The 13,219-nt window shown below is 63.4% G+C and overlaps 2 protein-coding genes across 6 annotated transcripts; both read right to left on the reverse strand.

Moving 5' to 3' along the window:
• Positions 1-435: 435 nt before the first annotated feature.
• Positions 436-6,050, reverse strand: PRC1 (protein regulator of cytokinesis 1). Of its 4 annotated transcripts, none has more exons than XM_071441046.1 (14): positions 5,669-6,050; positions 5,328-5,460; positions 4,919-5,041; positions 4,361-4,591; positions 4,119-4,289; positions 3,776-3,925; positions 3,401-3,548; positions 3,180-3,316; positions 2,854-2,949; positions 2,590-2,736; positions 2,145-2,255; positions 1,913-2,023; positions 1,166-1,351; positions 436-649 (listed from the first exon to the last, which is right to left on the reverse strand). In XM_071441046.1, exons 1-14 carry the CDS (start codon positions 5,905-5,907, stop codon positions 575-577), a joined length of 2,058 nt encoding a protein of 685 aa, XP_071297147.1. In that variant the 5' UTR covers positions 5,908-6,050; the 3' UTR covers positions 436-574. The 4 variants fall into 4 exon arrangements, with proteins under 4 accessions (XP_071297147.1, XP_071297149.1, XP_071297150.1 ...); XM_071441048.1 differs by having other exon boundaries at positions 2,154-2,255; positions 5,669-5,937; XM_071441049.1 differs by having other exon boundaries at positions 1,243-1,351; positions 5,669-5,937.
• Positions 6,051-6,052: 2 nt separating this feature from the next.
• On the reverse strand, positions 6,053-13,217 carry VPS33B (VPS33B late endosome and lysosome associated). Of its 2 annotated transcripts, none has more exons than XM_071441052.1 (23): positions 13,037-13,217; positions 12,771-12,851; positions 12,633-12,691; positions 12,489-12,538; positions 12,290-12,357; positions 12,022-12,067; positions 11,613-11,707; positions 11,193-11,297; positions 10,791-10,887; positions 10,600-10,677; positions 10,084-10,157; positions 9,141-9,227; positions 8,917-9,007; positions 8,667-8,741; positions 8,336-8,400; positions 8,195-8,249; positions 8,072-8,118; positions 7,690-7,822; positions 7,368-7,441; positions 6,784-6,885; positions 6,535-6,610; positions 6,326-6,442; positions 6,053-6,174 (listed from the first exon to the last, which is right to left on the reverse strand). In XM_071441052.1, exons 1-23 carry the CDS (start codon positions 13,130-13,132, stop codon positions 6,095-6,097), a joined length of 1,851 nt encoding a protein of 616 aa, XP_071297153.1. In that variant the 5' UTR covers positions 13,133-13,217; the 3' UTR covers positions 6,053-6,094. The 2 variants fall into 2 exon arrangements, with proteins under 2 accessions (XP_071297153.1, XP_071297152.1); XM_071441051.1 differs by having other exon boundaries at positions 12,633-12,694; positions 13,037-13,216.
• Positions 13,218-13,219: the final 2 nt, after the last annotated feature.

Raw genomic sequence — 13,219 nt, forward strand, 5'->3', positions numbered from 1 at the left:
GGCTCTGGCTCGGCAGGGCAGGCTCGGGTCCGAGGCTTCGCAGCCGCTCGCGGCGCGGAGCGAATCGGTGCTTCAGCCTGTTCGGCCAATCAGGACACAGCAGCGCTAGCTTTTTCAGCCAATCAGGATTCGCATTGGATTGCTTTTTTCAGCCAATCAGGATGAGGATTGAAAGTTCAGGGTTTTTTTAGCCAATCAGGAGCTGATAGGGACTGTTCCTTGTTTGGCCAATCACCGCATGGATTGAAGCCCCTGCTCTTTCAGCCAATCAGAGCGCGGAATTCCAGTTTTTTTCGCCAATCAGGGCACAGACGACTTGGCCGAAAAAAGCTGCAGCCCGGTTCCTGATTGGCTGAGACTCCCCAGGCCATGCCCCACCCCTTCTATCACGGCCTTCGCTCCGCGCAAGGACCCCCAGACGCGCCCGGAGGCTGGGGCTGTACAAGGACTTTATTCACAACATCTAGAAATTTTTTTTAAATAAAAGCACATTTCTAAAGCAGCAACGGAGGGGAGCGTTATCCAGGAGCGGGAGGTGCTGCAGACCCTGCATTGCTGCCGGAGCAGGGCTGCATCATGCGGCATTGTTGGTGGTGGAGTTGAGAACACGGGAGGTGCTTTCAAAGCTGGAAGCCTTTGAGAGTTGGCGCTGTGGAAACAAGCGGGGAAACGAGAGGGATGAGGGAAGGGAGGGGGCTGCTGCCTCACAGCTCAGAGGGGACAGAGAGAGGCAGGCCAGGCTGCCAAAGGGAGATGGAATACAAATTGTATTATGTAACTTGTAGCCAATGAACATTAATGCCTTTCTTTACTGAAATGTATAAAGAGTAGAAAACTTTTGTTAGTATCACACAATGGTAAATCTCTGGCTTAGCCCAGCCTGATGGGAGGACAGAAGCTGGCCAGGGCCCCCAGGGTCCCCCATCCTGAGAGAGGAAAGCAGCCCCTCTATGCTCAGGGGCTCTGCCTTGGAGCTGTCCCTGCACGGGCCCGTCCCCAGCGCTGCTCAGGGCCCTCTGCCACCAGCTCTGCCAGAAGCTCTCCATGGGAAGTCACAGGCAGGGGCAGGAGCAGAGGAGACACAGGGGGACACACGGGGGGGACACAGGAGGGAGCAAAGGTCCTGTGCTGTGCAGTGACAGGGGGGTTAGAAGAGGTGAATTACCGCAAACTCAGAATAGGTGCTGGCAACAGAACTAACGCTGTGGTTACGCTGGGCAGGGGCTCTGGGGGTGCACCCACCGCTCAGGGTGGTTCCGTCCAGCTGCGACACGTTCTCCTTGTTCTGCTCCCTCAGCCTGCGTCGGGGGGGCTTCACTGCCGGCCGGGTGGGGGTCCGGGCCCGGCTGAACTGTGGGGAGAGGTGACAGTTACGGGATGCAGGAACGGAGCACAGGCAGGAGAGCACCCTCCACTCTGAGGAGCCAGAGCAGTGTCAGGCTCCAAGAGCTCTCCAGACTCTGGCGTTTAGTTCTGGCCCCTGAAACATACAGCACAGAATCACAGAATCCTGCAATGATGTGGGTGAGAAGGAACTTTAAAGCCCATTTTGTTCTGCCCCTCTGCCATAGGCAGGGATGCCACTCACTACCCAAGGATGTTCAGGCCCTGTCTGGCAGCCCACACGTTTTGAAGGTCCCTCAAGCTCAGAACTAAGGAAGAGGTGTACTAGAAAAACAGGCTGGAATAAGATTTTCTGGCACCCTCCTCCTCCTCCCTCAGGTCCCAGAAACACCCCAGCAGGATGGCCACAGCCCCACAGAGCAGACTGCAGACAAACAGGGGCTTCTGTCCCCCACGAGCTTAGCAGAGGAGGCGGTGAACCACAGGGTGACAGCAGAAGAGCTGCACCACCTCAGCTGACCTGTCCCTTGCAGCCCAGCCCCGGCAGGGAGCCCCCAAGGCCCCTCACCTTCTTCCCGGAGGGTGGGAGCCGAGAGGTGGGCGAGTGGGAGATGGCTCCCCCAAAGGCTGAGCGAACAGTGGTGTTGGACATGGTGCTGGCGCTGGAGGTGCCATGGAGCTGAGGAGAGAGCAGAGCACACGTCACACAGGACACCTTCCCTTCCCATCCCCACGGGGCCGAGGCCAGCCCGAGGCTGTGCTCCAGGCACACCCAGCCCAGCCCAGCAGGGACATTTTACCTTGCTTACTTTGGCAGGTGTGTGGGGGCTGAGCATGCGCCGCTTGATGGGCGTGCGCGGGGCGCTGCCGTAGAGCATCTCTGCCTCCATCTCCCGGCTCTTCTTCAGGTGCTGTGGGACACGCCTGCACTCACACACTGAGCACCAGGGGCTGCTGACAGTGTGACACCGCCAGGCTCCCTGCTGACAGCCTGGCACGGCCACGCAGCAGGAACTTCAGCACAGAGTCACATGTGGCCAGAGCCAAGTGTCACCTCTGGCACAGCTGGGGCCATAAAAGTGCTTGGCCCATGCAGATGTGACACAGTGGGCACCAGCCCCACTGCCTGCTGCTTCCATGCTGGGAATGAGCTGGCAGAGCCCAGGGCAGTGGCTGGGGCCCAGCAGGGACACCCCTAGGCTGGCATTCTCAGGCAGAAGCCAACATGCTCAGCTCTCTACTCACCCGCTCCTGCTTCTCCTTCTCCTTCTCCAGCCAGTACTGCTGCCACTGCTCTGACACATACTCCATGAACTGCTGCCCCTTCACCAGGAAAGCTCCCTTGAACTCCTCCTCCCAGGTCTGGACCTTCTTCTCCAGCTCCTCCTGCAGCTGATCAGGACACGAGGGCAGTGTAGGGGCTGCCCTGAACGCAGATGTCCCCACACCCAAGGATTTCTTTTCCTGTGGTCAGTGGGACCACAGGTCCTTCCCCAGGGCTGGACCTACCCTAGACAGCGTCTTCTGCAGCTTTGCTCGCTGCTTCTCCTCCTTCAAAAGGTTTCCTCCTCGATTGGTGAAGCGACTGGGGTCATTTGCTTTACGCTGGTAGAGCAGGGTGGTCAAGAGAGACAGACACACCACCCACTCCCCTCAGCCTCACATGGTGAAGGCCCCAGAGAAGCCAGCCCTGCACAAACACCCCAGTGCTTGAAACACAGCACCTCATCCCTGCCCTGGCCCCCCATGACTCCCTGCTCCTTCCAGAGCGCTGTCCCAGGGGAGCAGAGGTACACCCTGACCCACGGCTCCCCATGCTCCTGCCTGGACAATACCTCCAGCTCCAGGAACAGCTTCCAGTTCTCCTCCCACTTCCGAACAGCCTCAAACAGATCTTTGTGTGTTTCATAGTAGATCTTCATCTTGCCCACCTCAGCGTCATGCAGCTCGAGCAGGGTCTCTGTGTAATCCTCTGGCGGGGCACAAGAACCAGGTCAGGGGGCTGCTGGAAGCCCTGGGATCCCTCCCCAGATCTGCCTACCCAGCCAGCACCCACCATCATAGAAAGGGCTGAACCTTTCCCTCTGCTCTTGGCTGTAGAAGCATTTGTCCCAGTAGTCAGCCAGCTCTGCCCGGATGGCGTGGATGACGGATTTCATGTTCTGCAGCTTCAGCTCCTCCAGTTGGTCCACCTCCTGCTGCAGCTGCCCCCCAGAACAGAGCAAGGTCAAGGAGGAGAGGGGAGAACAGGGTTCATCTTCTGCATGAGCCACTCTCTAGAAGAGGCAGCTGCCACACCAGCCTCCAGCTCCTCCCTGCACGAAGGCAGAATTTGCCCCGCTCCCCTCACCCCTCACTGAGCAGCCAGGAGCACGAGAGCCCCTGAGGCTGCTGCCCCAGCCCTGCCACCGTGAGCACAGCAGGGTCTTACAGCTCTCCTGGTTCGGGCTCTGGAGCCGGCCAGGTGCACGGCCGAGGAGTCTCTCTGCTCCTGGGGGATCTGCAGCCGTTCCCAGAGCGCCAGGATCCGGGCGCGCAGCTCCGCGCACACCGCCTCGTTCAGGGCCCGCCGCCCTTCCAGCTGCACGCAGGGAGGGGAGTGCGGGGTCAGCACAGCCTCTGGCTCTGCTGCACCCACAGAGCCTCACCGTGGCACACGAGAGCTCCTCAGTGCCCCTGGAAGGCTGCTCTAACACACAGCAGCCTTGCCAAAACCCAGCGGCTGCTCTTACATCGTGATGGCAGCCCCAGCACTGGCTCAGGGCACTGCATACCTGCTGCAGCAGGTTTTGGAGGGCCATGATGTTGTCCTCGGACAGGCAGAACGCCTCCTCGTCCTCACACACCACGTCCTGCTCAAAGCTGGTGTCCGGGGTGTGGTCCAGCTCCTCCATGAGCAGAATGATCTGACGCTTGTGGCTGACAAATTCTTCCCGCCTTTGCTCCTGGGGTGGGGCAGTGTCAGAACCAGGGGCCCCCTGTGGGTGCCTCAGCGACCCCTGAGCCCCAGGCTCACCTTCAGGCTGTTGAGGGAGGCCACGTGGCGCCGGTAGCGGTCCAGGTCATCCAGGCTGGGCACGCTGCTGGTGTCGATGGTGAACAGGGCTGTGCACAGGATGTCACACAGGGCCCGGTCCTGCTCCTGCAGGGCCTTCAGCTCCTGCTTGCGGTCCTGCTTCTGCTTCTGCAGCACCTCCACACACGTGCGCAGGTTCTTCTCCATCTGCAGGATGGTACTTTCCTCCGTCTGCAAGAGGCCAGAAATCAGCTCTGTTCCACACTTCTCCAGCACCTGGCTCATGCTTCAGGTTTTTATACAAAGACTGCGGCCACCAGGCCTGGGTGTGAGTAGATGTTCCCCAGAAAGGTGCACGAACATCAGCAACACCCCAAACAAGGTGCTGGAGAGGACCACACAGCCACCTACCAATGCCTGCCCTGTGAGGAGCCACAAAGCCCTCGGCTCTACCAAGCACCCAGAAAAGCAGTTTTAAATAGATATTTGCCTTCTAAGCTCTCGCCTCTTGGGACACACAGGCAGAGGCCAGGCAGACCCCAGGATCCCCTGCCTCACCTCAAAGGGGCCCAGCTGGAGCTCCCTGCACAGGGTGTCCAGCTCCTTCCGGCACAGGGCGATGCTCTTCAGCAGACGCTCCTTCAGGCTTTCCTCCTCCGCCACCATCATGTCCAGGAGGCTCTGCAGCACGGGTGTGGTTAGAGGCAGAGCGGGCAGGGCAGCGGGACCACCGCGAGGGACCCACGGCTGAGCCCGAGCTTGGTGGGGGGATCCCGGGGCTGCGCAGGGCGGGGGCAGAGGCGCGGTAACAGCCGGGCAGGGACCCCCGGCGCTCCCGGCAGCCCCGGCCCCGTGCTGGAGCCCCGAGAGAGCGGCACTGGGTGGGCTCACTCCGAGCTGCTCGGGTCGCGGGCTGCCGCTGCATGCAGCAGGTGCGCGGCCCAACAGAAGAACCGGCGCCCCTCACCTTGATGTGCTTCCTGACGACATCCGTGCGCTCCAGGCGCTGCTCCTCGGGAATGCCGATCTCTTCCCAGATGTCCCGCAGCGCCGCCATGGCGCGGTTCAGGCAGGACACGGCCTCGTTCGCCAGCACCTCGCTGGGCACGGCGGGGCCGTCAGCGGCACAGCCGGGCCGGGGCCCGAGAGCCTCCGAGCCACGCCCGTCCCGCCGGCACCTCACACCGCGCTCCGCAGCGCCTCCGCCCCGCCGCGCCCCAGCCCCGAGTCCCGGTTCGCCCCGGTTCCCGGCCCCAGTGTCCCCCTGTTATCCCGGTTATCCCCGTTATCCCGGCTCCGGTCTCGCACCTTTTCCTCACCGCTCCGCGCTCCATCGCCGCGCGCCGCCGATTCGAACTGCCCCGGCCGCGCTGACTGGCTGCCGCGCCGCCGCGGCCCCGCCCACAACCGCCACCCAGGCCGCGCCCCGTCCCGCCCCAAGCCGCCCGCAGCCAATGGGAGTGCAGAGCCTTGGGCGCTGCCAGCCAATCCGGAGCGAGACCGCCGCCGCGTCCTGCGCGGGTAACGGCGCCCCCGCGCGGCCGCATTTGGAAAGCGCACCGTGACCGCGCCCGGGCGGGGTCCGCGCGTCCCCTGCGCCACGGCTTCCACCGGGCCCGCCCGGCCCGCAGCGGCCCCGGCCTCAAGGCTGCCCCGCGGGTCGCGCTCACACACAGACAGGCGCAGGCCGGGTCGTTGTCATTAGAATCTTTACTGGCAGGCTGCCCTCAGGGTTCAGGCCTTGGCCTCGATCATGGCCTCCATCATGCGGGCGCTGTTGGTGATGGCCGTGGTCAGGAAGATGAACTTGCACCCTGCAGGAAAGGCCCGTCGGTGCCCCAGCCGGGCAGCGCCGGCACTGCCAGCCCCGTCCCCGCGGGCTCCAGCCGGCACGGAGCACAGAGCACGGAGCCTGCCTGGCTGCGGGGCAGCCCCGGCCTCCTGCCCTGCCCAGGCCGCTCCTACCTCTCTCCTTGCCCAGGAAGCGGAGGGCCGCGATCTCAGAGAAGGTGCAGCCGCCCAGGAACACGGCGAGGATGACGCGCTGGCAGTCCCCGGCGGGGTTGTCCTCCACGGCGCTGTCTGCAGAGGGAAGGGCGCTGTAGGCCATGCGAGCCCCCATGAGGAGGCTGAATGCCTGTATCCCCCCAGCCCTGCCGCCCCAGCCCCACTACCTGACACAGAGAACTCGTTGCCATTGAGCAGCCGCACGACCTCCTCCAGGCCCTGCCAGCCTCGGCGCTCCAGCACCTGAGGAACGGCACGGCAGGGTCGGGCTGGCTGCTGGGCTCTGCTCAGGGGGCTCTCAGAGCAGATGGCCACCACCAGCCCTGGCCCTGGGCGGAGGGACCCTGCTGGGCTCCCCAGAGGAGGCTGGGGCTGAGGGGATGTGCCCGGCTCTGCCCCACGGCAGATGAGCTCACCTGCTCGATGATCTTGCAGCTCAGGGGCACATAGGCCCCGCCAAAGACATAGGCCATGTCCCGAGGCATTTTGAGATCATACTCGCCATCCAGCCGAGGGATCTGCAGTGACAGGTGACACCAAGGGTGCCTCGTTCCCCCTCAGAGGTGCAGGGGTGAGGAGACACAGACACTCGGAGCATGGCTCTGTCTCCACCATGCCAGAGCCAGCATCACATGGCCTGGGTGGGCTGTGCAGCAGGAGCCAGGGACAGAAATGTCCCCGAAATGTCCCAGAAATGTCACCTTGCCAGCACCCTAGGACCTCTGCCTAGGATGGAGGACACGGGGCTGCCTGCCCAGTGCCACTGCAGTGTCTGAAGGGGGCAAGGAAAGCCCCAGCACGCACAGGGCCAGGGCAGAGTGGGAAGCTGGCAGTGGCCCCCAGCCCCAAGGAGAAGCCCCCAGGCTGCCTGGAGCAGCTGCAGCAGCTCTGGCCCTGAGCTGTGTCCCCCTGGGGTGCCAAGCCTGCAGCCTGGGCACGGGCTAAGCAGAGCTCTGTGCTCTGTGGCACTGTGTCCAGCCAGCACCCCTTGAGGACGTACCAACCCCAGCTTCTTGCTTATGGCTCGGAAATTGCTCTTCCTGGCTAAAGAACTGAATGCATCTGTGATCTTTCCTGGAAAACATGACAAGGAGAAACATCTTGAGAGGCTCTGTCTGGACGCCAGAGCCAGGCTGGCAGAGCTGTGCAGAGCTGTGTGCTCTGGAGAATGGCCATGGTGGCTGCCAGCCCTGGTCCCCCCAGAGCAGAGTCCCCTGCCCTGCCCTGCCTGCAGCACCATCACTTGCCACGTGCCTCCAGCCAGACCTGGGCCAGCAGCTCCCCTTCCTGGGCTCCAGGACACAGGGCAGGGGCTGGCTCACCTGCAGCACGGTCTGTCACCAGCTTGCTGACTTTGCTCTCCACGGCTGTCAGGGTCTCCCCAGCTGCCTGCTCGGTCAGCAGCCCGATGCGCTTGAGGTTGTGGAAGGTCAGCAAGTGCTCAGGCCCGTAGCTCTGTGAGCGGGGAGCAGCATCAGATCAGTGAGCACGGGCAGCACACGGGCTGGCCCCGCTGCGGTGAGGTACAGCCTGCCCAGAGCCCCAGCAGGCACAGGGCAGGGGCAGGTGGAGCCTGGGGCTCAGGGAGGGGCTGTGCAGGCAGGGGCTGTGCTGGGGCTCATGTGGAGCCCCTGCAGGCAGGGCCCAGCCCCTCGTGGCCAGGAGCGCAGGGAGGGGACCCCACCCAGCCCAGCTCTCGCTCACCTGCAGGTACTGGGTTTTCAGGGAGCGGTAGTCCTTGGGGATGAGACCTGCGGGGAGCACCAGGTGAGCTGAGTGCCAGGCTGGGGCGGGGTGCCCTGTGGCCCGGCAGAGTGGGGCACTCACCATTTTCAGTGATGGACAGGAGGCACATGAGGCGCAGGCTCTCAACGGGGGACACCTGTGGGAATGGGGGTCAGGGGCACCTGTGGGAGCGGGGTCAGGGGGCAGCACGCTGCATGCTCCTGCTGCAGCCCCTGCTCTCACCTGGCGGTCGATGTGCTCCTCGATGAAGCTGGTGCTCTCACGGATGTCAAAGCCCTCCAGCAGTGCTGCGGCAGGGGCACGGGCAGCGTCACCCTAGGGCTCTTGCCAGCACACTGGGCTCTGCTGCCCTCCCAGCACCCAAGGGAACGGGCCCCACCACACAGTCCCTCTCACAGAGTGCAGCCTGACCCTACTGAGGATCTTGAGACACCCCCAAAAGGGGCTGGGAGGACGGGGCCACACAGGGCACACCCAGGCATGAGGGTGGTGGGCCTGGGGCTAGCGAGGCCATGGCTCAGACTGGGGCAGGCACAGATGGAGCAGCACTCACAGTGTTCAGCCTTGATGGTCTCCTGGAAGTCCTGCTTGGTTTTCTTTTTCATGATAGATTCACAGGCACCAATATCTACATGGCCAAGAGACACAGCGGCTTTGGAGGGGAGAGGGCTCTGCAGGCACTGTTAGCACAGGCCCCCAGCCCCTGCCCCATCCCTGCTGGGCACATCCAGGGCCCCCAGCCCCTGCTTTCCCCCCAGCCCCAGCAGTACAGCCGAGGGCCCCTCCTGCCCCTTGGTTCCTACGCAGGCTCAGCAGGCGATGCTCCTGCTTCAGTCCCTTCAGCTCCTGGGACACAAAGTCCTTCATCTGCTTGATGTCCATGCCCCGGCGCCGCTGCGGGAGGGAGGGAGGGAGAGCAGGGGCTGAGACCAGGCTGCACTGGGGGATGGTGGCCAGGCTGCACTGGGGGATGGTGGCCAGGCTGCACTGGGGGACAATGCCACACATATCCCAGGGTGACACTCACGTCATACTGTGCCTGCAGGTTCCGTGACTTCTGGCTCAGGAAGCCAAACACGTTGGAGAAGTGCTCATTCCGGATCTGGCTGAACACCTGTGCGAGCAGCACAGCTGCCAGGGCCCAGCCAGCTGCAGCCCCGGGGACGCAGAGCCCAGGGCCACACACCCGCTGGCCACGTGCCTCCCCATGCCCCAGAACCCGGCTGGCAGCACAGCAGTGTCAGTGTGTCCCTCGGAGCCAGGCCACACCATGGTCTCAGAAATGCTCCTCAGGGGTCAGCCCTGGTGAACAGCATCTGGGTCCTCCCCAGCTCAGCAGAAACACTCTCTCTTCCTAGGAACTAGTACTGTCTAACCAGCTACTGTCTTTTAATAAACAGCCTGGGAAAATTATTTTTGTAACCTGAATATAGACCCAAGTGGAGTCATATTTTCATTGTCAAATTCCATAGTAATATACCAACCTGAATTGTGGCCAGGATGGAAAATGACTATGAACCTTGTGACTCAACAGGAGAGTCTGCTGTATTTCTTTCCTATCCTTTTGATACCCGCCTCATTTCCCACCTCCATCTCCACGGAGATATTTTTGGGTTTGATTTTGGTTTGGATGGATTGATTTATAATTTTTTTCATCTGTGTGCTTTACCATTTAAAACTTTGCCAACGAATTTTGTCAAGCTGCAGCTTTTGTATTAAACCTGTTTTTGTGGATACCTGTGCTGGGGATTCCCTTAGTGACCTTAAAGCACTCCTCTGTGACACAGCCCTGCATGCAGGGACTCTGACAGGTTCAGAAGTGGAGCTGCACCAGGTTTCTCTGCTCTGTGCCTGAACCCATGCTCCAAGGGCCCAGCAGCCCCCAGCCACCCCTACTCGGTCTTAGGGGGGAGATGGTTCACTCTGCCTCCTCCCACCAAGGAGATCCCCGGAGGCTTGTGAGGACTCACTTTGTCCTGGGAATTGAGCAGCACTTTAATACTCTTGTCAGAAGAGGTGACATCTGGCCCAAAATCCACACTGCCTGCAGGGAAAAGTGAAGAGCTGCCCTGTCCAGACATAGCAACACTCCCACATGCACAAGCCTTGCTGTAAGAGGCAGCAGAGACAGGGGATGCCAGCCCAGACTCTTGGGAAAAGTGAGGATGACCTCCAGCAGCACCCCACACTGGGACTGTCCCTGTACGAACAGCACCATGCCTGACAATGCCAGGCACAAACCCTGCAGACACTGGCCAGGTGAGTGCAGAGCCCCATTCTGCTCCACTGTGAGTGCAGAGCCCCGTGCTGAGAGTGCAGAGCCCCATTCTGCTCCACTGTGAGTGCAGAGCCCCGTGCTGAGAGTGCAGAGCCCTGTTCTGCCCCTCTGTGAGGGCAGAGCCCCGTGCTGAGAGTGCAGAGCCCCATTCTGCTCCACTGTGAGTGCAGAGCCCCGTGCTGCCCCTCGCCCTGCCCGAGCCCCGTACCACACTTGATGCGGAAGGTGTCGTCCACGAGCCCCTCGTAGACCACTTGGGAGCAGAGTGCTGTCACGTAGTCGGTGTCTGCAGGGAGAGCCAGAGCCAGGCTGCCCTCCCGCTCCTCCTGCTGTCCCCAGGGGCTCTCCCTGCCCCTCTGGGACACATGCTGCCCCGGTGCTGCCCCTGCCTCAGCCCACCTCTGTCCATGAGGAACACGTGTCCAATCTCAGGCTTCCTGCCCTGCCCTTCGCCATCGCTCTCCTCCTCCAGGTCCCGCCACAGCTCGTAGCTCATCTGTGAGGGGCAGAGGGTGCCAAGGCGGGGGACAGCCCAGGCTCCCACCCAGGGCCCGGGCACACAGTGGGGCTCACAGCCAAGGCCAGGCACAAACGCTCCCACCCTCGGGACATGGGGGCTCCACCACACCCAGCGAGCAGCAGCCGCCCCTGTGCTGCCCACCTTGGCACACAGCACCCCCAAAACCCGCCCCGGAGGAGGCACGGGCAGTGACACCTCTGTGCTGACATGCTGCCCTGTGGCTGACGGGGCCCAGGTCCCTGCCAGCTGCAGCCCCAATGGGCCTCCCGTGCCAGCCCCACCTTGGCACAGCGGCCGATGCCGTGGGTCTTCCCAAAGGGGCCATAGAGGGAGTTCAGCAGCTGCAGGGCTCTGGCAATGGGATTGATCCAGCGGTGATCTCCCTCCTGGGGAGCAGGCAGGGAGTGTGGGCAGCTGCCTGGGAAGGGCTGCCAGGGCAGGGCAGGACAGGGGCTGGGAGCTCCATCCCCAACACACAGTGGGAACTGCCCCAAGCTGCTCAGCCAGGGGCACAGGGGCCAGCTCGGGGCTGAGCCACCACTGCCCAACAAAAGCTGCTCCTGGGAGCAGACAGGGCCCGTGGTGCAGACTGAGGGCTGAGCAGGGCACCACACCCGTCCCCTCTGAACAGCACCATGTCCCCAGCCCCAGTGAGGCAGGGGGGACAGGAGGGGCTGTCACCCCCCACACGTCCCACTGACCAGAAAGTAGTCACGGAAGAACTCGGGCAGCTCCATGCTAATGATGTCCTCATCCAGGGGCAGCAGGTAGAAGGACCATTCATCACAGGTGACATCTGTGTGCGGGACAGGGACAGGGGACAGTTATGCAGCCCTGGACAGGAAGAGCCCCAAGAATCACAGCAGCCCCAACCAGGGCCTGTGGAGCTCCAGACAGGATGGGGGCAGGACTCTCTCTCCTCTCCTTGGGCAGAAGGGAGGGGCTGTGCTGCGTGGGCACACATCTGCCTGCAGGGTGGCAGCCAGCCTCGAGAGAACCCGCGTTCTCTGCCCACCCTCCTGTCCTGCCCACATGGGGATCCCGGCGCTGGGATATAACTGGGATCCTCGGGTGTCAGCTCCCCTGAGCCAGCCCTGCAGACCCACTCACCACCAAAGACCCCCTCTTCCTCCAGCACCATCTCGCAGGCATAGAACTGGAAGGGAAGGAAGGGGAGACCCTCAGGGCCAGGCAGGCTCTGAGCTGGCAAAGCTCTGCAGGGGCCCAGCGCTGTCCCAGTGTCACAACACTTGGGTTTACTTAAACATTTCTGAGTTAAAAACAAACAATTTTTGGTGCCTATAGAGGAGTGGAAGATGCACAGACTGGGCGGGCACCGAGTGACGGGGGAATGGGCATCACCGTGGGTCCCACTGACCTTCTGGGGGCTGAAGATGATTTTGTACTTCCTGCTCCTCCCCGACATCTTGTCAGCGTTGACGATATCTGTGGACACCCCGCAGAGCCCCTGCACAGCCGCCCCCCGCCCGGCACGGCTCCCCGCGGCTCGCAGAGCCCGCTCGCCCCGCGCCCCTCGGGCAGAGCACCGGCCCCGGCAGCGGGCCGGCCGGACTCACCGGCGATGAACCTCATGGTCCTGACCCGCGGCCGCACCAGGAAGCAGAACCTGCACCGAGAGGGGCCAGGGCCGCTCGTACCGGGCCGGGCCGCGGGACCCTCCCTGCCCTGCCCGGGCCCCGCAGCCCTGCCCGGGCACTCACTGATCGCTGGCGCCGGGGGCCGGTCGTGTCTCCACCTTGTACAGCTTGTCCACGTCGTGCTGCTGCGGGGACAGGCGCGGGGTGGGCGCGGGCGGCGGCGGGCGGCGGGCCCGGGCGGCCCGAGCGGCCCCGCGGTACCTTCAGGATGGACACGTTGGCGATGCGGTCCAGGGGGCTCATCAGGTCGGCCTCGATGAACAGGTCCTTCTTGCCGGGCAGCTGCGGGCAGGCGGGCATGGGCCGGCACCCGGCGGCTGCCCCGAGCCGCGCCCGCCCCGGCTCCCGCCCCGGCTCCCGACCCCCGCCCGGGACCGGCGCCGATGCCGCCGACCCCCTGCGCCCGCCCCGCTGCGGGATGCCCGCCCCGCTGGGGGATGCCCGCCCCGCTGGGGGATGCCCCGGACCTGCTCCAGCAGGTAGACGAGCTGGTCTCGGGCCAGCCGCTTCAGGATGCCGAAGTCCGGCGGCTCGGGCGCGTCGCGCCGCCCGGCGAGGGCCATGGCGGGGGCCGCGGCGCCACCGGAACGCCCGGGCGCGGCGCGGCCGGAACTCGGCGGCGGCGGAACCGCGCAATACCATGGCAACGC

This window comes from Agelaius tricolor, unplaced genomic scaffold (genome assembly GCF_023055355.1).
Source record: "Agelaius tricolor isolate 1412-34295 unplaced genomic scaffold, bAgeTri1.0.p SCAF_16, whole genome shotgun sequence".
NCBI classification, from domain to species: domain Eukaryota; kingdom Metazoa; phylum Chordata; class Aves; order Passeriformes; family Icteridae; genus Agelaius; species Agelaius tricolor.

Excerpts from the sequence above, each read along its gene's own strand:
- PRC1 (XM_071441046.1), bottom strand. The coding sequence starts at position 5,907 with ATGCGGCCGCGCGGGGGCGCCGTTACCCGCGCAGGACGCGGCGGCGGT. Across the intron at positions 5,042-5,327 it reads TCGTCAGGAAGCACATCAAG|AGCCTCCTGGACATGATGGT; the intron begins GTGAGGGGCGCC and ends CCCGTGCTGCAG. Across the intron at positions 1,352-1,912 it reads TCCCACCCTCCGGGAAGAAG|TTCAGCCGGGCCCGGACCCC; the intron begins GTGAGGGGCCTT and ends CTCTCCCCACAG.
- VPS33B (XM_071441051.1), bottom strand. The coding sequence starts at position 13,132 with ATGGCCCTCGCCGGGCGGCGCGACGCGCCCGAGCCGCCGGACTTCGGC. Across the intron at positions 10,158-10,599 it reads CACCTTCCGCATCAAGTGTG|GCAGTGTGGATTTTGGGCCA; the intron begins GTACGGGGCTCG and ends TTTTCCCTGCAG. Across the intron at positions 8,742-8,916 it reads GCATCGCCTGCTGAGCCTGC|ATATTGGTGCCTGTGAATCT; the intron begins GTAGGAACCAAG and ends TTGGCCATGTAG.